Source organism: Neoarius graeffei, chromosome 15, assembly GCF_027579695.1.
Source record: "Neoarius graeffei isolate fNeoGra1 chromosome 15, fNeoGra1.pri, whole genome shotgun sequence".
Classification (NCBI taxonomy): Eukaryota; Metazoa; Chordata; class Actinopteri; order Siluriformes; family Ariidae; genus Neoarius; species Neoarius graeffei.
In genome coordinates, this window is record NC_083583.1 from 18980508 (window position 1) to 19005799 (window position 25292).

At 44.6% G+C, this 25292-nt stretch overlaps 1 protein-coding gene across 1 annotated transcript; it reads left to right on the top strand.

The window, feature by feature from the left end:
* Positions 1–394: 394 nt before the first annotated feature.
* clec3a (C-type lectin domain family 3, member A) lies at positions 395–7842 on the top strand. The gene is made up of 3 exons (XM_060940438.1): positions 395–497; positions 642–722; positions 7445–7842. Exons 1-3 carry the CDS (start codon positions 395–397, stop codon positions 7840–7842), a joined length of 582 nt encoding a protein of 193 aa, XP_060796421.1.
* The last annotated feature ends 17450 nt before the right edge of the window (positions 7843–25292 follow it).

A 25292-nucleotide genomic window follows, 5' to 3' on the forward strand; every position in this document is an offset into this window, starting at 1 on the left:
ATCATTTCATATTCTTGTGAAGAAATGTAAATGGTATAGATTGTGTAGACGAAACGGTAAAAGAGAGTTCGAAGTTCTAACCTGTACAGAATGTTCTGTGACACCGAGGTGGCTTGTTGACTGATGACTGGAGGAAACGAGCTGCATGCTGGCCCAGGTAAATATTTATGAATGGGTAGACACAGTGAACTGCTTGTTTACAGCACCTCTGGTATGCAATGCCCTTGTTTTTAGAGCTCACACTCCAACTCGACATTTTCAGCCAATAAGCTGGGAGTTTGCATGTTGAGCACTGGTGTGTATTTGGTGAGCTGTCTGGTCCGCTCTCTCAGGGGCTTCTTGTACTCGTATAAATGTAGCCTCTGTATGAGCTGGCTGCTTTCTTACAGTAACCATGGCTTTTCCTCACTTGTTTCTTCTCTTCTTGCTGTCTTGCACCCTGCTTAATCATGGATATGCTCGTCCTAACCGCTCCAGGAAAGCTGTTGCAGGTCGAGGTAACGTTTTCCGTACAGCGAAAGAAATTACTTACAGAAAAGAAATAGAAGCATGTAATTATTTCAATGAATTGAACTCGTGGCTATGCATACTGTGTGCATAATTTCTTCTGTTGATTCTGTTTCTTTCTGAATGGCACTAAGGAGATGACAATATGAAGGCGCAAATTGATAAACTATGGCAGGAGGTCAACTCCTTGAAGGAGATGCAAGCGCTGCAAACAGGTAGACTGGATTTCAGACTGTATTTTCTATCCAAATCTTTTTTACACACCAAACACTGCGGATAATTTTTGACTAAGTTATATTGATCTTTTCAAGGGAAATGCACCACTTGAAATATATTCTACATGATTACAGGTGTGTTACGAGCATTATGCTAACAGTAAGAATGTTATTGAGAACACACTATTAATGACACTTCATGTTTAGATGGTATGAGTGTGCTTTTCTGAACAGAAGCTATAATTAGATTGTACATATTTGTTCCTCAGGAGCCAGGAGGCAACATGGTACGGAAATTATATAAAACTCGCCACAGCATGTATTGCTGTATTGGTTTAATAGCTGCTCCGTAGTTCTTCGATTCAAGATTTAAGAGATGTTTATTGTCAGCCTATCCATATACAGGTATACAGTAAGGTTGAAATAACGTTTCTCGAACACCCGTAGTACAACATAAAAGACAAAATACAAAACAAAGGACAAACATAAACCAGTGCAATAAAAAAAGAACAAACCAGTAGTGCAAAACGAGCAACGAGTAATGAACGGTGGTGTAGTGGTTAGCACGGTTACCTCACAGCAAGAAGGTCCTGGGTTTGAGCCCAGTGGCCAGCGAGGGCCTTTCTGTGTGGAGTTTGCATGTTCTCCCTGTGTCTGTGTGGGTTTTCTCCGGGTGCTCTGGTTTCTCCCACAGTCTAAAGACATGCAAGTTAGGTTAATTGGTGGCTCTAAATTGACCGTAGGTGTGAATGGTTGTTTTTCTGCGATGATCTGGTGACTTTCCAGGGTGTACCCTGCCTCTCGCCTTTTGTCAGCTGGGATAGGCTCCAGCTTGCCTGCGACCCTGCACAGGATAAGCGGCTACAGATGATGGATGGATGGATGGATGGTAATGCAGTGGTAATGTACATTATGCAATGGAGAGTGTAAAGTGTAAAATGTAAAGTGACTTTCTACCAGTTTAAAGTGTCAGTGCAATGGAAACCAAGCACCAAAAAACAAAGAGTTGTGTATAATATTAAATTATGCAACAGTAAGTGTAAAGTGATTTTATGCCGATTATCAGTGCAATGTAAACAGTCCAGAAGTGAGTCGTCCACTTTCGGTATCTTGGTGCAGGAAGGGGGCACCGGGCTGTTGAGGAGCCGAACTGCCTGAAGGAAGAAGCTGTTGTAGTATCTGGCAGTGGTGGACATGAATATTCAAGAATTCAAATCAAAACACCTACAACTATACAATAATTATTTAAACTGATAGATATACATAGATATAATTCATACCTCTGAAATGTTGCCTGTTACTTTTTCCGTATCCCATCCAAACACCTTAAAGTCCATTATTTTTAATGTCTTCAAACAATTACCTCATCAAAATGCACCTTTTGACTCCACAGGCAGGGCAAAACAAGGTTGTTCACAGTGTAACAGCTTGCACAGAGGCCCATTATATGATCCTGTGGTTTCTTAAAGGAGAACTGAAGGCAAATTTTTTATTATTAAAATTCTATTTATCTCATTTTATTAAATATAGGAATGCATTTTTGATAGCTATTTTGTCACTGCTATAGCAAGTTATGAGTGTTTGAAATATGCTATGTAATATATCAGTCCATATGTCAAAACAAGGCGACACGGTGGTGTAGTGGTTAGCACTGTCGCCTCACAGCAAGAAGATCCTGGGTTCGAGCCCAGCGGCCGACGAGGGCCTTTCTGTGTGGAGTTTGCATGTTCTCCCCGTGTCTGCGTGGGTTTCCTCTGGGTGCTCCGGTTTCCCCCACAGTCCAAAGGCATGCTGGTTAGGTTAATTGGTGGCTCTAAATTGACCGTGAATGTAAATGGTTGTTTGTGTGTTAGCCCTGTGATGATCTGGCAACTTGTCCAGGGTGTACCCCGCCTCTCGCCCATAGTCAGCTGGGATTGGCTCCAGCTTGCTTGCAACCCTGTAGGACAGGATAAGCGGCTACAGATAATGGACGGATGTCAAAGCAATGACTGTAAACGAGATTTGTTGAGACCTGTACGAGACATTGTACGATGGAAGTAAAATGTACAGCGGAAATCAAAGTGACCGACATCTGCCAACGTTGTCAAAAGATGCGCACGCCCTCTTTCAAATGCTGATGTAATCAAGACAGAAATTTTGTTTGTTTTGATAGCAATCAGGAAAGTTTGAAAAAAGTAGGCAGTAATCGTCATTTAAACTTTTTGTTTTTGTGCAATATTTCGTTTGGAAAACAGTTTTCAAAATGGCGGCACTGACACCTGGCTGACACTTCACGTTTCAAAGTCTTGCACAAGTGTCGTGAAGATCACGCGGATAAGCGATGCCTGCCGTGGACCAAACGAACTAAATTCAACATGGCTAAAAACCGAATAGGCCAATAAGTATAATGTTTAATTGCAATTAGTTGCCAATACGAGTCACGATTTAAGGTTACTAAAACCGAAAACATAATTGAATAATACATTAATTAAGAAATAAAGCAATTTCCCCTTTCAAGGAAGCCAAGAAGCCTTTATTTGTTGCACGTACACTCAAGCACAGACTTAAGAGCACAGTGAAATTTAACCTCTGCATTTAACCCATCTGAAGCAGTGAACACACAAGTGAGCAATGAGCACACACACATACCCAGAGCAGCGGGCAGCTATGCTAGAGCACCTGGGGAGCAATTGTGGGTTAGGTACCTTGCTAAAGGGCACTTCAGCCCAACCTCAGGCCATGGCTGCCCCATGTTAACTTAACCGCATGCCTTTGGACTGTGGGGGAAACCGGATCACCCAGAGGAAACCCACGTAGACACGGAGAGAACATGCAAACTCCACATAGAAAGGCCCCCGTTGGCCACTGGGCTCAAACCCAGAACCTTCTTGCTGTGAGGCGACAGGGCTAACCACTACACCACCGTGCCGCCATTTCTTGGAATCAAAAGCCCTATTCAGATGGATTACATTTCAACAGGGACCTGGGGTAATCCACTATTTCCAGGTGCTACCAGGTGTGATTTTATTTCCATCCATATGTCATTGTTTATCGAAATTAAACTACCTCTGAAATTACCTACTCTGTGGTGATCTGATCATTTAATCCTTGTTTTTAGGGTTGATCACTGCTACTTGCCATATTTCTAAGTCATATAAGGTTTTTATGCATATTAAACACTTTCTAAATGGAGAAATTAGAAGAATATGACAAATATTAAGCCACTTTATATTATAAGGCACAATATCATGTGATGGGCGAGACAGTGTTTCAGCAAGAAGCATTGCCGCTTCACAGCTCCAGCGTTCCTGGTCAGATCCGGTTCATGGGTTAATGTCTGTGTGGAATTTCACATGATCCTCTCATGAACATACTGGCATGATTGGCTACTCAGTGTGTGTCATGCTGAGATCCCATCCAGTGTGTATTCCCATCTCAGGCCTAGTGTTGTTAGGATACATGGACTGGGACTCTGACCAAGATAAAGCTCTTACCAAAGAATGAATAAATGAAATTCATGAGCACTCGTTTTGCTGTGGGCATCTTAATCATCTATCATTAGGTGCCGCCAATTAAATAAATATAATTATAAATTATGCAGTATTTTTTATATTAAAGCTATGAATACACTTAAAACAATATACACTGATCAGCCATAAAATTTAAAACACTGACAGGTGAAATGAATAACATTATCTCATTACAGTGGCACCTGTCAAGGGGTGGGATATCTTAGGCAGCGGGAGAACAGTCAGTTCTTGAAGTTGATGTGTTGGAAGCAGGAAAAATGGGCAAGCATAAGGATCTGAGCGACTTTGACAAGGGTCAAATTGTGATGGCTAGATGACTGGGTCTGAGCATCGAACAAAATGGTGCAACTTGTGGGGTGTTCCTAGTATGCAGTGGTTAGTACTGACCAAAAGTGGTCCAAGGATGGACAACTGGTGAACCGGCGACAGGGTTATGGGCGGCCAAGGGTCATTGATTCGTATGGGGCACAAAGGCTAGCCCATATGGTCTAATCCTACAGAAGAGCTACTGTAGCACAAACTGCTAAAAAAAAGTTAATGCTGACACCTTTCTGTTTTAGCCAGCATGAACTTTTTCAGCAGTTTGTGCTACAGTAGCTTTTCTGTAGGATTGGACCATATGGGCTAGCTTTCGTGCCCCATGCAAATCAATGAACATTCAACACCCACGACCATGTTGCTGGTTCACCGGTTATCCGTCCTTGGACCACTTTTGGTAGGTACTAACCACTGCATACCAGGAACACCCCACAAGATGTACTATTTTGTTCAATGCTCAGACCCAGTCATCTAGCTATCACAATTTGGCCCTTGTCAAAGTCGCTCAGATCCTTACACTTGCCCATTTTTCCTGCTTCCAACACATCGACTTCAAGAACTGACTGTTCTCTTGCTGCCTAATATATCCCACCTCTTGACAGGTGCCACTGTAGTGAGATAATCAATGTTATTCACTTTACATGTAAGTGTTTTTCATTTTATGGCTGATTGGTGTATAAATGTGTAAGTTGCAAACATCAGGGGTTTGTAGGAAATCAACCCCATGGAAACCCACTTGTCTGGCATTAATTTAATTACTGTCCAGATGAACAAGTTTCATTTTGTGTGCAAATATTATTCCAGATGTCACCTAGTGGAACTAATCCTGCAAAGATAGAGCTCAAAATACCAACCTGGTTATCTTGGAGCAGTGTCTTGGCATGCATTTTTATGATTTACTGTGGAACTGGGAGGTTTTGCTGCCCTCTGCTGAAGGATAGAATTATTTGTGCATCATGTAATCATAGTAATAGTATGATTAATACACTACCTGTATTCATCAAAGTAATACTGTTCCACATATTCTTTGATAAACAATTTGCTAGAAGGGACATGTGAAAGTCTCATCTCATCTCATTATCTCTAGCCGCTTTATCCTGTTCTACAGGGTCGCAGGCAAGCTGGAGCCTATCCCAGCTGACTACGGGCGAAAGGCGGGGTACACCCTGGACAAGTCGCCAGGTCATCACAGGGCTGACACATAGACACAGACAACCATTCACACTCACATTCACACCTACAGTCAATGTAGAGTCACCAGTTAGCCTAACCTGCATGTCTTTGGGGGAAACCGGAGCAAACCCACGCGGACACGGGGAGAACATGCAAACTCCACACAGAAAGGCCCTCACCGGCCACAGGGCTCGAACCCAGGACCTTCTTGCTGTGAGGCGACAGCACTAACCACTACACCACCATGCCGCCCCACATGTGAAAGTTAAAAAAAAAAAAGAACAGCATGCAATCCTGTGATCTTACCATGGAGTATTAGAGGTGCAATGTTAAAGGCGGTGCGGTGGTTGAAATTTGAAATAATGTTTAAAGTCATTTTTATATACTTTAATCGGCACGGTGGTGTAGTGGTTAGCACTGTTGCCTCACAGCAAGAAGGTTCTGGGTTCGCGGCCAGTGGGGGCCTTTCTGTGTGGAGTTTGCATGTTCTCCCCGTGTCTGCGTGGGCTTCCTCCGGGTGCTCTGGTTTCCCCCACAGTGCAAAGACATGCAGTTAGGTTAACTTGGAGCGGCCTTGGGCTGAGCTGCCCTTGAGCAAGGTACCTATTCCCTGACTGCTCCCCGGGCGCTCTGGTGTGGCTGCCCACTGCTCTGGGTGTGTGCGTGTGTGTTCACTGCTTCAGATGGGTTAAATGCAGAGGATGAATTTCACTGTGCTTGAAGTGTGCATGTGACAAATAAAGGTTTCTTCTTCTTCTTAAATGTTATATTAGTTGCAGGCTTGGTGGATTATGTTTCCTGTTCGAGTTCTGCATGATGCTAAAATAGTTACCAGCACAAAGTGGTCTTAAACTAAGACAAGCTTTCTCTGATATGAAATTTAAAGAAAATTCCAGAAGTGGTTGAAGGAGATAATGGGTAAGATATTGAAACTGAGACGAAATGGGTTCCAGGGAGGCCCTGGGGGAATAAATATTGTCCAGGAGAAGAGAAAATAGTCCAAAACAATGGGGCATTAAAACTTTGAACAGACCCAAAATTCCTACTGGAAACCCTGAAGCTACACTTAACAGTTATTCTACAAAATTGAATCGTATATGAACTGATAGCCGACGAGGCACGTAGCGCCGAGTCAGCTATAAGTCATGTACAGCGAGATTGAGTAGAATAACTGTTTTATTCTATCCACATTGACTGGATTTTGAGAAACAGAGCATTTTTATTTTTTGCAAATTCGATAAATAAAAACTTCATACAAAACGTCAGACAAAATCATTTCCGCTTAGATGTAAACAAACCGGCGAAATGACAGTAGCAATTTGTGAAAAATGCTATAATAATAATAATTCTTGAAAAATAAAAAAGATACGTTCTTACCATCAAATACTTTTATTCCATATTTTGTTGCTTTTTTTGTGTGTGTTTTTTGTGGTTTTGTTTTCGAGTAAAGTTTTTACTTCGTCCTCGGTTGGTTTAGCAACATGCGCCGCCATTTTGTTTTTCTCTACTCATGGTATACGAGCTGATAGCCTAGTAGTAGAGTAGCCAATCAGAGCACGCAATTGCTCATATCCGGTGAATGTGGATAGAATAAATACTGATATAGCTGGACCATCATCATCATCACTAGTTATCCTCCACTGTTCCCATGAGAAAAAAAAATCCCCACCAAAATATTACCACAAGTGGTCCTACTCTCATACTACATTATGTTTTCAGTTTGTCTTCGTGGCACCAAAGCTCACAAGAAGTGTTACCTGGTCATTGAAAAGCCCACGCATTATCATGAAGCCAATGAGGACTGCATTGCTCAGGGCGGAACCTTGGCCACGCCCCGAAGCCTGAGGGAAAACAACGATCTACGAGACTACGCCAAACTCAGCTCACCAGGCACCAAAGACTTCTGGATAGGTGTGACCGATATTGTTCAAGAAGGCCAGTACGTCGATGTCAACAGCATGCCCATCACCTACTTCAACTGGGATCGTTCTAAGAAGGAGCCGACAGGAGGAAAACGACAGAGCTGTGCCGTGCTGTCGATCCCAGCACAGGGCAAGTGGCATGATGAGGTGTGTCGCACTGAGAAGAGATACATATGTGAATACCTCATTCCTTAATATGCAATGCTATCACATCTTTATTATCTAATTAAATATTATCTCGAGTTTGTTTTTCAATATTTAGAGTAGCATACTCAAGGTTGTAACAGGAATACAGTCGTTATAGTATGTATCTTCTTTGCAAAACTGAACCGTACGATTGGCAGTGTATATGTGCGTGTTAATTTTTTTCACTTTCTAGTATTTTCTGTGTATGCATATTAGCTCCACATTAATTATTTGTCGTTATTTGTTCCTTATGAATAAAAAAAATGACAGACAAAGAAACTTACTCATTTGAATCCAGAATTTGAAGTCATATTTGAGTTGCAAAACATATTTTTTTTCCACATCTGGATCACAGGAAAGTCGTGTCCCTAGAAAGCATTTCTGAGTCTTGTGTCCCCACAATGTTATAAGTACAAGAATAGATGTGTGTATGTGTTTTTCCCCCCCACTTTCTTACCCTGGTTTTGTTTTGAATCTGTCCTCATGCTAACCTTAATATTACATCTGTATTACTGTTATTAGTGGTTAGTTTACTGGAAAAAAAAATGACATTTTTGGGGTCTTATCACACTGCTGTACAGACCTACAGTACTGTGCAAAAGTCTTCAGCACCCTATTTTTTTTCCATACAGACTGTTACAAATTTCTATTTTATGACTTCTACATTATCGAGTCAGTACAAAAACATTTTAGAGTTCCAAACGTTCGTTCATTTTCCAGCACAAAATTAAATGTTACAGAAAAAAAAGTTTGTATCTGAGCAGCATATTCCATAAGAGAGCACTTTTCAGATTAAAAAGAAAACATCATGAAGGAGGCGGCACGGTGGTGTAGTGGTTAGCGCTGTCGCCTCACAGCAAGAAGGTCCTGGGTTCGAACCCCGGGGCCGGCGAGGGCCTTTCTGTGTGGAGTTTGCATGTTCTCCGCGTGGGTTTCCTCCGGGTGCTCCGGTTTCCCCCACAGTCCAAAGACATGCAGGTTAGGTTAACTGGTGACTCTAAATTGACCGTAGGTGTGAATGTGAGTGTGAATGGTTGTCTGTGTCTATGTGTCAGCCCTGTGATGACCTGGCGACTTGTCCAGGGTGTACCCCGCCTTTCGCCCGTAGTCAGCTGGGATAGGCTCCAGCTTGCCTGCGACCCTGTAGAAGGATAAAGCGGCTAGAGATAATGAGATGAGATGAGACATCATGAAGGCTACTGGGTTTGGGTGCAAAATTAAGAAATCAGTATGACAGTCAAAATGTCCAGAAGAACTGTGGCTGGTTCTGTAAAATGCTCAGTAAAACCTACAGCTCATTTCCGCATAAAACTGCACTCGTTGGACCTGAAAGGGCTATTTTTTTTTAAAGCAAAGGGTCGTCTCACACCAAATATTGACTTTGTTTCATTTATTATGGCTTACTGCTTACGTATTTTTTTTAATGTTGAAACATTTCCTTTCATTTTTTTCCAGCCATTTTTGGTCTACAGAATTTCTTTACATGTGCCTAAGACTTTGTGCAGTACTTTACATTCCACCCTTAATTTAAATGAGTAATAATACAATAAAATATTTCAAAATATACAAATAAAATATGCAGACATATGCAAAGATAACATCTGTGTGTGTGTGTGTATATATATATATATATATATATGGGCGGCACGGTGGTGTAGTGGTTAGCGCTGTCACCTCACACCAAGAAGGTCTGGGTTCGAGCCCTGTGGCCGGCGAGGGCCTTTCTGTGTGGAGTTTGCATGTTCTCCCCGTGTCCGCGTGGGTTTCCTCCGGGTGCTCCGGTTTCCCCCACAGTCCAAAGACATGCAGGTTAGGTTAACTGGTGGCTCTAAATTGACCGTAGGTGTGAATGTGAGTGTGAATGGTTGTCTGTGTCTATGTGTCAGCCCTGTGATGACCTGGCGACTTGTCCAGGGTGTACCCCGCCTTTTGCCCGTAGTCAGCTGGGATAGGCTCCAGCTTGCCTGCAACCCTGTAGAACAGGATAAAGCAGCTAGAGATAATGAGATGAGATGAGATGAGATGAGATGAGATGAGATGTACAAAACATACGTCTTGACCCTGATGTTGATGCAGTAAGTCTTACAACTGATCAGTATGAAATTCTGGCCTGAAAAATGATCTGAACATATTGATAGTATGTAAGGAATAAAACACAGTGTGGCAGGCAGTTACAGTGGGGCAAAAAAGTATTTAGTCAGCCACCAATTGTGCAAGTTCTCCCACTTAAAAAGATGAGAGAGGCCTGTAATTTTCATCATAGGTACACTTCAACTATGAGAGACAGAATGGAGGGAAAGAATCCAGGAAATCACATTGTAGGATTTTTAATGAATTAATTGGTAAATTCCTCGGTAAAATAAGTATTTGGTCACCGACAAACAAGCAAGATTTCTGGCTCTCACAGACCTGTAACTTCTTCTTTAAGAGGCTCCTCTGTCCTCCACTCGTTACCTGTATTAATGGCACCTGTTTGAACTCGTTATCAGTATAAAAGACACCTGTCCACAACCTCAAACAGTCACACTCCAAACTCCACTATGGCCAAGACCAAAGAGCTGTCAAAGGACACCAGAAACAAAATTGTAGACCTGCACCAGGCTGGGAAGACTGAATCTGCAATAGGTAAGCAGCTTGGTGTGAAGAAATCAACTGTCGGAGCAATTATTAGAAAATAGAAGACATACAAGACCACTGATAATCTCCCTTGATCTGGGACTCCACGCAAGATCTCACCCCGTGGGGTCAAAATGATCACAAGAACAGTGAGCAAAAATCCCAGAACCACACGGGGGGACCTAGTGAATGACCTGCAGAGAGCTGGGACCAAAGTAACAAAGGCTACCATCAGTAACACACTACGCCGCCAGGGACTCAAATCCTGCAGTGCCAGACGTGTCCCCCTGCTTAAGCCAGTACATGTCCAGGCCCATCTGAAGTTTGCTAGAGAGCATTTGGATGATCCAGAAGAGGATTGGGAGAATGTCATATGGTCAGATGAAACCAAAATAGAACTTTTTGGTAAAAACTCAACTTGTCGTGTTTGGAGGAGAAAGAATGCTGAGTTGCATCCAAAGAACACCATACCTACTGTGAAGCATGGGGGTGGAAACATCATGCTTTGGGGCTGTTTTTCTGCAAAGGGACCAGGACGACTGATCCGTGTAAAGGAAAGAATGAATGGGGCCATGTATCGTGAGATTCTGAGTGAAAACCTCCTTCCATCAGCAAGGGCATTGAAGATGAAATGTGGCTGGGTCTTTCAGCATGACAATGATCCCAAACACACCACCCGGGCAATGAAGGAGTGGCTTCGTAAGAAGCATTTCAAGGTCCTGGAGTGGCCTAGCCAGTCTCCAGATCTCAACCCCATAGAAAATCTTTGGAGGGAGTTGAAAGTCCGTGTTGCCCAGCGACAGCCCCAAAACATCACTGCTCTAGAGGAGATCTGCATGGAGGAATGGGCCAAAATACCAGCAACAGTGTGTGAAAACCTTGTGAAGACTTACAGAAAATGTTTGACCTCTGTCATTGCCAACAAAGGGTATATAACAAAGTATTGAGATGAACTTTTGTTATTGACCAAATACTTATTTTCCACCATAATTTGCAAATAAATTATTTAAAAATCAGACAATGTGATTTTCTGGATTTTTTTTCTCATTTTGTCTCTCATAGTTGAGGTATACCTACGATGAAAATTACAGGCCTCTCTCATCTTTTTAAGTGGGAGAACTTGCACAATTGGTGACTGACTAAATACTTTTTTGCCCCACTGTATGTGATCCAGCCTGTCATGAAGTGGAGTCACCCTATGGAAGATTATTTTCCTATAACAGCACATCCTGACATGTTTTATTCCTCTTATACCACAGCAATCTGGCAATTCGTACAATTTTGAGGTTATTAATAAATGACATGTTGTGCATTTTAACTGGTTGTACATTTAATGTGACAAGTTATGTCAAGATATTGCTTACATTATAGCTCCTATAAACAGTTGTTCCTTCACCAGCCTTGAGCTTGTCTGACTTTTTATATTATTCAGAAGAAAACATCAACAAACAAACATCAATAACAACAACACAGTTGTTATGTCATGTTACCGAGAAACCAGAAAGCGCAGAGACCTCTGTCCAGTAGACTCTCCCATGTGTGAAAACCTACTGACACTGGAGACCCCTTCCATAAACATAAATAAATGTCTCCTTATAGAAGGATTCACCATCCATCCACTTTCTGTAGCCGCTTATCCTGTGTATGGTCGCAGGCGAGCTGGAGCCTATCCCAGCTGACTATGGGTGAGAGGCGGGGTACACCCTGGACAAGTCACCAGGTCATCGCTGACACATAGAGACAAACAACCATTCACACTCACATTCACACCTACGGTCAATTTATCCATCCATCCATCCATCCATTATCTGTAGCCGCTTATCCTGTGCAGGGTCGCAGGCAAGCTGGAGCCTATCCCAGCTGACTATGGGTGAGAGGTGGGGTACACCCTGGACAAGCCGCCAGGCTGACACATAGAGACAAACAACCACTCACATTCACACCTACGGTCAATTTAGAGTCACCAGTTAACCTAACCTGCATGTCTTTGGACTGTGGGGGAAACCGGAGCACCCGGAGGAAACCCACGCAGACACAGGGAGAACATGCAAACTCCACACAGAAAGGCCCTCGCCGGCCACGGGGCTCGAACCCAGACCTTCTTGCTGTGAGGCGACAGCGCTAACCACTACACTACCCTGCTGCCAGGATTCACCATATCACTGATTATACATTTTTAAATCCAGAAGTAACAGATTATGTGAAGTGTCCGTGTGTAGTATCATGAGTTGAAAACGATAGTGTATTAGTATGAGCGCATGAATATGAAACCCTATTGTTTGAATTACAATCAGCGCTGATGTTGTTTAAAAAAAAAAGAAAAACACCTTCTGACCAATCAGAATGTTATGGAAGTCCGTTTATGACACTCTTATCCAAGGCAACATACAACATACCCAGGGCAGTTTGGGGAGAAGTTGGGGGTTAGGTGTCTTGCTAAAGGGCACTGCAGCTATTCCTGGTGGTCCAGGGAATTGAACCAGCAACCTTTTGGTCCTAAAGGTGCTTCTCTAACCATTAGGCTTCCATTAGGCCACAATGCATTTGCATTATGAGATAAGATTTCATAATTATGAGATAGAAAATCATAATTATGAGAAAATTATCTCATGATCAGGGCAGTGTTAACCAGCTTCCAAGGGGAATCCAGAATCCAGTCGAGGTACACAGTAAAAACAAATGAGGTGTCTCCCATAACCCGGTACAGAAAGTATGAACTGGACCGGGAAGGTACATGACAATAACATTACGCTTTCTAAATATTCAGGGGTTTCATACTTAACATCTTGTACTCACACGTATCACTGTCATGTATTCTTTGATTATATGGTATTATTATATCCTGTCACATTGTATTAATGTTATATTCACAATATTTTCAATCGAAATTGATCTAAAATTGATCTATGATTACATAGTAACTCTGGAAGGCCTTTCTGTTTCTTCACGTGCAGCAGTAAAAGACCTCGGAGTGATTACTGACCCCAGTCTTTCATTCGAAACTCACATCGATAACATTACCCGGATAGCTTTCTTTCATCTCAGAAATATTGCTAAGATAAGAAATTTAATGTCACTATACAATCCAGAAAAAACTAGTTCATGCTTCTGTTACCTCCAGGTTGGATTACTGTAATGCCTTACTGTCTGGATGTTCCAATAAGTGCATAAACAAGCTCCAGTTAGTTCAAAATGCAGCAGCAAGAGTCCTTACTGGAACTAGAAAATATGACCACATCACCCCTGTCTTATCCACACTGCATTGGCTCACAATCAAATTTCGTATTGATTATAAAATACTACTATTGACCTTTAAAGCACTGAATGGTCTCGCACCACAGTACCTGAGTGAACTTCTGGTCCTCTATGACCCGCCACGCCTACTTAGATCAAAAGGTGCGGGCTATCTGCTGGTACCTCGTATAGTGAAGGCTACATCAGGGGGCAGAGCCTTTTCTTACAAAGCCCCACAGTTATGGAACAGCCTTCCAAGTGGTGTTCAGGAATCAGACAGTCTCAGTGTTTAAGTCTAGGCTGAAAACATATCTGTTTAGTCAAGCCTTTTGTTAATGGTGTTTATGAGGTAAAGGTGTAGATCTGGAGGGTCCTCAGACAGTGTTTTGGTAAACTGGGATGTATGGATGCTGTCAGTCCCCCACTCGCTTGCTCACTCGAGTTTGTTGACGGTGTAGCGGCTGCTGCTTTATGTCCCAGGGCTCCCTCATGCCTGTGGTACCTTCTGACTCTCCCCTTTTAGTTATGCTGTCATAGTTAGTTGCCGGAGTCCCTGGTTGTACTCAGGGCAATATGTATACTGTTCCTACTTATTCAGGTGACATTGGGCATACCTAACAACCTGTGTTTTCTCCCATACCCCCTCAAAATCTGTCCCTCTGAGTTACATGTCAATCCTGAGATCGAGATGCTGACCTCTTCTGCTCCTCGGACCTGCTTGATCCATCCTGGTGCCCTGTGTCTGGTTAGAGTCTCATTGCATCGCTCCTGTGGAGGACGGCCCCATGGGGACAGTTGAAAGTCACACCTGGAGGACACGCTGGACTCTTAATGTTTTTATGGCTGAGGACTACAGTTGACTTGCTAACTTTAGGACTGCAGATGTCATGAACAGTTTTGCACTCAAGTTTCCATCAATTAAGAGTTTATAACATCAACAAAACTGACTTCATGTTAAAAATGTTAATGTTATAGTCATGCTGTCTGTTGTTGCCCAAATGAGGATGGGTTCCCTTTTGAGTCTGGTTCCTCTCGAGGTTTCTTCCTCATGTCGTCTGAGGGAGATTTTCCTTGCCACCGTCGCCACAGGCTTGCTCATTGGGGATAGATTAGGGATAAAATTAGCTCATGTTTTAAGTCGTTTAAATTCTGTAAAGCTGCTTCGCGACAATGTTTATTGTTAAAAGCGCTATACAAATAAACTTGATCTAAAAGCCTGGAACTCCAATTACGGAATATACCTCGGCGTGATGTCACAAAGAAATCCCTTGTGGCAGAACGAGCGCCATCTCGAGTAAAATGTGGTTTCACACTTACTGTGAAAACGTGGGTCATGAAACAGAAACACAGATCAAAAAAGATAAGAACTTGAAATGTATACAATGTCAGCTGAAGAAACGAAAAGGTAGAGGTAGGGGAAGAGGCAAGAAATTGTAAAATAGATTAATAAATTGTAGTTAAGTTATATGTTTTGACAATAAAACAATGAAACAATATATTTTGGTTTTCTTCGAACTTTATTTATCATATGTGACGGGACGGGTTCATCTATAAAGGCGGGATGACTAATGTAAGTACCAATGAATAAAAGGGTGGCTGTGACGGATGTCTCTGTGAAACTGGAACAAAAAAGGTAAGCTATATATATTATTTACCAGCTGGGAGGTCCGTATCGTGAAATACTGTGATCAAGGTCTTGAAAATACTGACCGAGGCCTCTGGGCCAAGGTCAGTATTTTCAAGGCCGAGGTCACGGTATTTCACAATACGGACTGACCTTAAGCTGGAAAATAATATATATATTTTTTCTTTACCAAATTCAAACAGAAAATGAGAGCACCTGAAAGGGAAACCATATTTAGAACAAACCTGCTACAAGCTCGTCAAAGGCAAGGCAAGGCAAGTTTATTTGTATAGCGCATTTCATACACACAGGCAATTCAATGTGCTTCACAAAAAATAAAAGCATAAGAACAGTAACAAAAAATTAAAGTAAAAGTGAAATAATTAAAATCCAAAATTAAAAAGAAATTAAAACAAAGAATTAAAGTAAAATCATTAAAATCAAAATTAAAAGAAATTATCTCATCTCATCATCTCTAGCCGCTTTATCCTTCTACAGGGTCGCAGGCAAGCTGGAGCCTATCCCAGCTGACTACGGGCGAAAGGCGGGGTACACCCTGGACAAGTCGCCAGGTCATCACAGGGCTGACACACAGACAATCATTCACACTCACACCTACGGTCAATTTAGAGTCACCAGTTAACCTAACCTGCATGTCTTTGGACTGTGGGGGAAACCGGAGCAAACCCACGCGGACACGGGGAGAACATGCAAACTCCACACAGAAAGGCCCTCGCCGGCCACGGGGCTCAAACCCGGACCTTCTTGCTGTGAGGCAACAGTGCTAACCACTACACCACCGTGCCGCCCTAAAAGAAATTATGTTAAAGGAAATTAATTACACTTTAGGTAAAAATTAATCAAGTGAAAGCATCTGAAAACAGCTTTATCTTGAGCCTGGATTTAAAACTAACAACAGTAGGAGCATTTTTGATATCATCTGGAAGTTGGTTCCAAAGCTTAGCAGCATAGCAACTAAAGGCTGCTTCACCACACTTCATTTTGACAGCTGGTATTACTAGCAAGTTTTTCTCCTGTGATCTTAGAGACCTAGTTGGTGCATGTAATCGAAACATATCCAGTAGGTAGCTGGGTCCCATCCCATTTAATGTTTTAAATAGAAGAAGTAATGCCTTAAAGTCAATTCTATAGCTCACTGGGAGCCAGTGCAGAGACCTTAGGATTGGAGTGATATGGACTACCCTTTTTGTTCTTGTAAGAACCCTTGCTGCTGCATTTTGGATTAGTTGAAGCTCTTTGATGGTCTTTTTTGGAAGACCTGTGAAAAGGCTATTGCAGTAATCAACCCTACTGGAGATGAAAGCATGAATAAGTTTTTCTAGATCATGCTTTGACATGAGACCCCTGAGTTTAGAAATGTTTTTTAGGTGATAGAATGCAGACTTTTTTACCACTTTCATATGACTGTTGAAGTTAAGTTCACTGTCAATAAGGACACCAAGGTTTTTGACAGTATCCTTTGCTTTAAGCCCCTTAGTTTCAAGAACAGTGGCAATCCTAAGCCTTTCCTCCTTTTTGCCAAATATAATTACTTCAGTTTTATCTGCGTTCAGCTGAAGAAAATTGTGAGACATCCATTTGTTAATTTGGTCAATGCATCTATGAAGAGACTCAAGAGGGGCATAGTCATTAGGTGACATAGCTAAATAAAGCTGAGTGTCATCTGCATAGCTATGGAAGTTTATTGAGTTATTCTTAATAATTTGTCTAAGTGGGAGCATATAAAGGTTGAATAGTAATGGTCCCAGGATTGAGCCCTGGGGAACCCCACAGTTCAAGGACATGGGTGATGAACTGTGGCCTCCAATGACCACATAAAAAAATCTTTGTTGTAGGTAAGATTTTAACCAGTTGATTACTCATTCATTCATTCATTCATTATCTCTAGCCGCTTTATCCTTCTACAGGGTCGCAGGCAAGCTGGAGCCTATCCCAGCTGACTACGGGCGAAAGGCGGGGTACACCCTGGACAAGTCGCCAGGTCATCACAGGGCTGATACATACAGTAGACACAGACAACCATTCACACTCACATTCACACCTACGGTCAATTTAGAGTCACCAGTTAACCTAACCTGCATGTCTTTGGACTGTGGGGGAAACCGGAGCACCCGGAGGAAACCCACGCGGACACGGGGAGAACATGCAAACTCCACACAGAAAGGCCCTCGCCGGCCCCGGGGCTCGAACCCAGGACCTTCTTGCTGTGAGGCGACAGCGCTAACCACTACACCACCGTGCCGCCCCCAGTTGATTACTATACCAGTAAATCCAACCCAATGCTCCAGTCGATGTAACAGTATGAAATGATCTACCGTGTCAAATGCAGCACTTAAGTCTAAAAGCACCAAGACTGATGTTTTACCAGCATCAGAATTAAGACGTAGGTCATTCATGACTTTAGTAAGAGCTGTTTCAGTGCTATGATTGGCACGAAAACCTGACTGAAACTTATCAAAACATCCGTTTGATGTCAGGAAGGCAGTTAATTGATTAAAAACAATTTTTTCAATTATTTTACCAACGAATAGCAAATTGGATATGGGCCTATAGTTGTTGGGTACTGAGACATCCAGGTTATTCTTTTTCAGTCGGGGTTTTACAACCGCTTTTTTCAGAGATGAAGGAAACATGCCAGTTCGTAAGGAGGTGTTGATAATCTGAAGTACCTCGTCTGATATTAGGTGAAGAACAGATTTGAAAAAGACTATAGGTAAAATGTCCAGTTCAGATGTGGAGGAGCTGAGACTTTGTACTGTTTTTCTCAGAGTCTCAACATCAATTAAACTAAATGTTGACATTGTATTACGACCCCCTCTCTCTTTATCCAATGGTTCCAGATTTTGAAGTGTTTGCACCTGTGTGGCTATATTCATACATATTTTATCAATCTTTCCTTTGAAAAAAGATGCAAAGTCGTTGCATGTATTAACTGAGAGAAATTCAGAAGGCATTTGTCTTGATGGGTTTGTTCGCTTTTCAACTGTAGAAAATAGCACACGGGCATTGTTGATATTCCTATTAATAATGTCAGCAAAAAAAGACTGTCTTGCTTTAGAAATTTCTAAGTTGTATTTACATAACATCCCTTTGTAGATTTGATAATGAATCTGGAGTTTAGATTTACGCCATTTTCTTTCAGACTTTCTACATTCCCTCTTTAACATTTTAACTGTTGGATTTAATTTCCAGGGTGCTTTTCCTTTGTCTATGACTCTTTTGGTTTTTAACCTCCTAGGGCTTAGCGGTCACATGCGTGGACAGCACTTTATGGAAATTCGGAACAAGAATCCACATATGTGGACATACTTTTTCTCTAAAAGTACATCTTATCAAAAGATGATGCTTAGTTTTTATTCTAATCAGGTTCTAATAAGCCCAAATAGCAAAGAGAAATAAAAAATGCATGTAAAAAAACAGCTTGGGCCTTAGGAGGTTAAAGGAGCAATAGCATCCATAATATGATTCATTCTTGAATTAAAAATTTCCATTAGATCATCTGCACAATCTAAAGATTGACATGGGAGTTCTGAGAGTGCCTGCTCAAAAAGAGCTGCTGTGCCATTGGTAATTACCCTCTTTTTTACAGTCACAGACTTATTTTGAAAGTGAGGGGAAATGGAAACATCAAAGAAAACACAGAAATGATCAGATATACCCAGGTTCATGACACTAGTAGATACATTAAGACCCTTAGTGATGACAAGGTCGAGGGTGTGGCCATGGGAGTGTGTTGGCCCTTGTATATGTTGTGTTAGGTTGAAGGCATCAATCAATGTAAGAAATTCATTTGCATACGTGTTATTTAGATTATCAACATGGAAGTTAAAATCCCCAGAAATAATAAGATTGTCAAACTCTAAACAAATATTTGACAACAGCTCCCCAAACTCCTCTAGGAACAGTGGTGCAGAAAGTCTTGGTGGTCTGTAAATAGTCAACACTAATATGTTAGAAGAACATTTTAGGATTGCACTTAGGTATTCAAAAGATGTAAAGTCACCAAGAGTTGTCTGTTTGTACTGAAAACATGCCTTGTATATATTTGCTATTCCTCCTCCCCGTTTATTGGCTCTTCCAACACTCATAAAATCAAAGAGTGGGGGAGTTGCTTCAATAAGAGTAATAGCTGCTTGATTGTTCAAGCCAAGTTTCAGTAAGAAGCATAAAATCCAGTTTGTGTGTACCGATGAAGTCATTAATTAAAAAAGGCTTATTAAGTGATCTTACATTCTGAAGAGCTAGTTTTACAGTGAATGTGGGGGTAATTTCCACAGAAGCGTTCTGTGGTTGTTTTGGAACTGGAAGGAGATTTGACAAGTTTACCCCATTGATAGGATGTATAAGAACACCTCTCCTTCTTGTTAGCACAGGAATAGAAAAGTACGTCATGGGTCCCAGCTTATTTTCAAAACTACCATCTGGACCCAGATTATATCAGTTCGTTCCAACATGGTCATCACTGCTGCTGGTGAACTGTAGCTGTGCACATGGTCCTTGAGTCTTATCTGTAGTCACAGGGGGAGGTGGTGCCCTCCGTTTCTTGGGTGCTGTAGCAGTTGGATATATCATTAAAGATGTTGGGGTACACAAGGCCTGACCATGAGACAGCTCTGTGTATGGTACTTGTTTTGAGTGTCCTCTTGGGCTTGCCAAAGACACTCGGCTTAAAGACAATAGTCTCTCCATTTTCTCAGGAAAACGCAGTCTGGGGGGTGAAGGAGATACAGAGGGGCTTGGGGTTACATCCACTGTTGTTGTTGGTGATTGCCTATTGCCAGTCTCAGGAGGTTGTGGTGATGGTTGTTTATCTGATTGTCTTTCTGATAGTTCTGCCAGCTTACCCGTTAGCTCAGATATCATGTTGCTAGCCTTGGAAAGTGACGGGGATGTGTGTGGTGATAGATCCACCCTCTGATCATTTTCCTGAACTGTATTGGGGGCAGATGAGTCAGCATGATCCTTTGTAGTTGCTGGGGGCTTAGTTGCCTTCGTTGGTGACAAGGAGTTTTACTTGACTCCACTGAGAATGGGAACTGAGATTGGACATTTCCCGGAATGTTGTGAGTCATCTGTGTGTTTGATGTTGTTTATCATTTTTTCAGTTTGTAATCCATCAGAGTGAGCGTTAGTCCCGCTTCTTTCTGCCTGCAGATTCATTGTTACAGAGTGTTTCGTGTCGTAAGCCACTGCTTGAGTTTGAACCTCAACACAAGCACTCAAAAACACGCTCTGGCTGCTTGTGGACGGTTTCCCTTTGCGAAAACCTCGACCAACTGCCGTTTATGGGCCACAACGACTTCTCTTGACTTGTTGAACTCAGGGTCTGTGAAGATATTGAGTTTCGAGCCGGACTGATTCAGATAGCACTGGACACTTCTCTGGAAAGACGTGAGCGAGGACGGCTCGTACATGTCGCCATTTTACTTTGTTGCGGACATGAAAAAGTTGCACAGCAATATGTTTCGTTCTTCGCCAGGTATGTCTTCTACCTTTCGACCTTCATTTAGGTTTCGACAGAACTTCCCAAAGACATTGAGGTCATAGGTCGTCTTTTTTGTTGTATTTTCTGACCTTTGCTCCTCAATAAACTGCTGGATTTGCTTGACGTTAGCAACAGTTACAGGTTTTCGGCTTTCTCCTGAAATGTTTTCCTTTATTTCGTCTTCGTCAGGGTAGTAAAACTCGCTTTCGCTGTGAACACTGTCATTATCACTATCCATGCTGTAAAATTAATGCTATTATAAGGAGAAAACAAATGTTGACAAAAAATTGCTACTATGTTTGTGTAACGATTCTGTGTTGGTGGGTGGAGCACAGAGAACGGCAGGACAGAAATAAGGTTTGACAGACTGTTTTATTTTTACACTTTTCAGCGTTAAACATGCACTCTCCCAGTCTAACACACACACACCAGTCTTCTGGTTGGGGGAGCTCCTTCCGCTCTCGCTCTCGCTCCTGATATAGGGCGCGGTCACTGGGAAGACACACAAACACAGGTTAATTGCTCTCAGGTGTAGTGATTCTGCCATTTACCTTCCCTGACTCCGCCCTCCTGTCACAGACCGGCGCTTGACCACGCCCCCGCTGCCACATACCCCCACCGCCCGACTCAGGCCGGGCGGCCGTCCGGCCTGCAGCCGACTCCCCCCCCCCCCCCCCCCCTTTGACAGGAGAGGAAGTCCGCCACGACCATCTGCGCCCCCGGCCTGTGGACCACCTTGAAATTAAATGGTTGGAGCGCCAGATACCAACGGGTGATCCGCGCGTTGGCATCTTTCATGCAGTGGAGCCACTGGAGGGGTGCGTGGTCCGAACAGAGGGTGAAAGGGCGCCCCAGCAGGTAGTACTGGAGGGCGAGAACTGCCCACTTGATGGCCAAACACTCTTTCTCTATGGTGCTGTAGTGCCTCTCACCGCACCCGACAGCTTCCTGCTGCTATACAGGACAGGGCGGTCCTCCCCCTCCACCTCCTGGGACAAAACCGCCCCCAGCCCTCTGTCCGACGCATCGGTCTGCAACATAAAGGGGAGAGAAAAGTCAGGGGAGTGTAGAAGTGGCCCCCCACACAGTGCAGCCTTTACCTCAGAAAAAGCCCACTGGCATTGCTCCGTCCACTGGACCGGATCTGGTGCCCCCTTTTTAGTGAGATCAGTCAGCGGGCTGGTGACGTCCGAATAATTAGGTATAAACCTACGATAATAGCCAGCCAGCCCCAGGAACTGTCTCACCCCCTTTTTGGTCTTGGGCCTCGGGCAGGCTGCAATTGCTGCCGTCTTATTAATTTGGGGACGCACCTGCCCGTTGCCCAAGTGGAAGCCCAGATACCGTACTTCCACCCGCCCAATCGCACACTTCTTTGGGTTGGCTGTGAGCCCCGCTCGCCTCAGCGACCTAAGGACGGCCCTCAGATGTTCGAGGTGCCGCTGCCAGTCATTACTATAGATGATGATGTCATCTAAATACGCGGCCGCATAAGTGGCGTGAGGGCAGAGGACTCTGTCCATCAGCCGCTGAAACGTAGTGGGCACCCCAAACAGCCCAAACGGAAGGGTGACGAATTGGTGTAAACCAAACGGTGTGGAAAAGGCCGTTTTTTCTCGGGATAGTGGAGTCAAGGGGATCTGCCAATATCCCTTCGTCAAATCCAGCGTCGAATAAAAGTGAGCAGTGCCGAGTCGATCGAGCAACTCATCAATACGAGGCATTGGGTACGCGTCGAATTTAGACACCGCGTTGACTTTTCTGTAGTCCACACAGAACTGGACCGACCCGTGGCCTTGGGTACTAAGACCACCGGGCTGCTCTAGTCACTGTGGGACTCCTCGATGATGCCCATTTCGAGCATGGTCTCAAGTTCTTCCCGAACCACCTTTTTTTTGTGCTCGGGTAGTCTGTAAGGGCGGCTACGCACTACTACCCCCGGGGGCGTCTCTATGTGGTGCTCTATGAGGTTAGTGCGACCAGGCAGGGGCGAGAACACATCCGAAAACTCAGCCTGCAACTGGGCGACCTCCGTGAGCTGGGTCGGGGAGAGGTGGTCTCCACAGGGGACCGGAGGGGGTACGTGATGTCAATGCCCCTTTTTGAACCTCCAGCCCCAGCTCCGCCTTCTCCAGAACCACCGACACCAACGCCATGGGGCCCTCCTCCTTCCAGAGTTTAAGGAGATTGAGGTGGTAAATTTGTAGCGCCCCACCCGTCTGTTCGCCTCACCTCGTAGTCGACATCCCCGACTCGCCGTGTGACCTCAAAGGGACCTTGCCACTTGGCGATCAATTTGGAGCTCGAAGTGGGCAACAGTACGAGTACTTTATCTCCCTGGGTGAACTCCCTAAGGCGCGTACCCTTGTTGTACAGGCAGGCTTGCCAACCCTTGCCAACAAGGGTTCGAGCCACTTATCCCAATTACGTGTGTCTTCACTTACGAATTTTTTAATGATATTTTTGAGGGTGCGGTTGAACCGTTCCACTAAACCGTCTGTTTGTGGGTGATACACACTGGTGCGGATTGGCTTAATCCCCAGTAACCCATACAGTTCGCGTAGTGTTCGTGACATAAATGTAGTGCCTTGATCAGTCAGAATCTCTTTCGGGATTCCGACTCGGGAGATGACGCGGAAGAGTGTCTCTGCAATACTGCATGCTGAGATATTGCGCAGAGGCACTGCTTCCGGGTATCGCGTTGCATAGTCCACCAGAATTAATATAAAGCGGTACCCTCGTGCTGACCGATCTAATGGCCCAACGAGATCCATCCCAATTCTCTCAAATGGGGTCTCGATCAACAGAAGAGGGCGCAAAGGCGCTTTTAGAATGGCCACTGGATTTACTAACTGGCATTTGCGGCATGCCGTACACCACCTACGAACATCGCCGTGAATCCCCGGCCAATAGAATTGGGCCATTATTCGGGCTAGTGTTTTATCCTGCCCTAAGTGTCCAGCCATGGGATTAAAGTGAGCCACCTGGAATACCAATTCCCGGCGGTTCTTTGGAATCAAAAGCTGCGTGACTCGCTCTTTAGTTTGAGTGTCCTGCGTCACTCGGTATAACCTATCCTTCATAATCACGAAGTAGGGGAAGGACGGGGTGGCGTTCGGCTGGAGCGTTTGACCATCGATTACTCTCACTTGGTCAAACGCATGTCGCAGAGTCTCGTCTTGCGATTGTTCTAATGGGAAATCCGCGAGGGATTCCCCAATAGAGAGAGGAGGAGCCGGCGGCTCCTCACTCTGATGCGGAGATGACGTAGACGGCTCTGTGACAGCTGCTCCCGCCAAAGCGACACCGGGACCTCCCCCTGTCAACTGGCAGGACCCACTCTTTACTAGGCGTGTCATTAAACCCCGAAATCCTGCCAATCAGTCCCCAAAATTAAAGAGTGGGTGAGGCAAGGATTAACCGCCACCTTTACTATAAATTTTTCCCCTCTGAAAAAAATGTGGACCGACACCAAAGGGTAGCTGTGAACATCCCTGTGCACACACAACACCTTCACCCCCTGTGCTCCCCCCAATGCCTCGTTTTGAACCAGGCTTTGGTGAATTGAGGTCTGGTTACAACCAGAATCCACCAACGCCTGATATGTATCCCCTTGGATACTCACCGGTATGCGATATGCTCCGGCCCGATCGAGGGCGGCCTCTGGCGCGTCGGGGATCCGAACCACCGCACCCACTTCCATCGCCGTGCACTGCTGTTGAAGGTGGCCCGGCTCCCTGCAGCGCCAGCAAACCGGCCCGGGCTTTCCCTCTGCACCGGTGATCTGGGGCTCACTCACCTGAGGTGGGGGAGAGACAGACACAGAAGGGAGAAACGGGAGGGCACCGCGGGTGCGGAGGGCCGGCTGGGGTGGGGCCGGCCCCCGCCTCTGCGGTGGGGGAATGGGGCAAGGATGGGACACAGGAGGAGAGAGAGAGAGAGAAGAGGAGACTAGAGAAGATGCCATCTGCTGTCCTGCCGCCGGGACAGCTGCCAAATGGTCCTCCGCCAGCTCGACTGCCTGATCCAGCGACGCCGGGCTGTGGCACTGGACCCACTCTGCGGTTCCGGCTGGCAAGCGTGCGACGAACTGCTCCAGCACCACCTGATCGACGATCTCCTTGGCGTCGCGGTTGTCGGCCCTCAACCACCGCCAGCAGGCGTCCCGGAGTTGCTGGCCAAATGCGAACGGCCGGCCGACTTCCTCCAAGCGCAGAACGCGCCCCACGCGCGGAAGCGCTGGCGCTGCTGTTTCTGGTGTGCGCCCCACGCGCTGGAGGACGGCCCGGCGGAGGTCCGCGTAGGCCAGCCGGTGGTCGGCGGGGAGCTGTAGCGCGGCCAGCTGTGCCTCTCCCGTTAGCAGGGGGAGGAGGCGCGCCACGCGCTGCTCCATCGGCCACCCCGAGGCTTCAGCGCCTTGCTCGAAGAGCGTGATGAACGCCTCGGGGTCGTCCTGCGGGCCCATCTTGGTGACGGTGA

Coding starts and splice junctions, on each gene's coding strand:
- clec3a (XM_060940438.1), top strand. CDS start 395: ATGGCTTTTCCTCACTTGTTTCTTCTCTTCTTGCTGTCTTGCACCCTG. Junction 498..641: donor GAAAGCTGTTGCAGGTCGAG/GTAACGTTTTCC, acceptor AATGGCACTAAG/GAGATGACAATATGAAGGCG. Junction 723..7,444: donor GATGCAAGCGCTGCAAACAG/GTAGACTGGATT, acceptor TTATGTTTTCAG/TTTGTCTTCGTGGCACCAAA.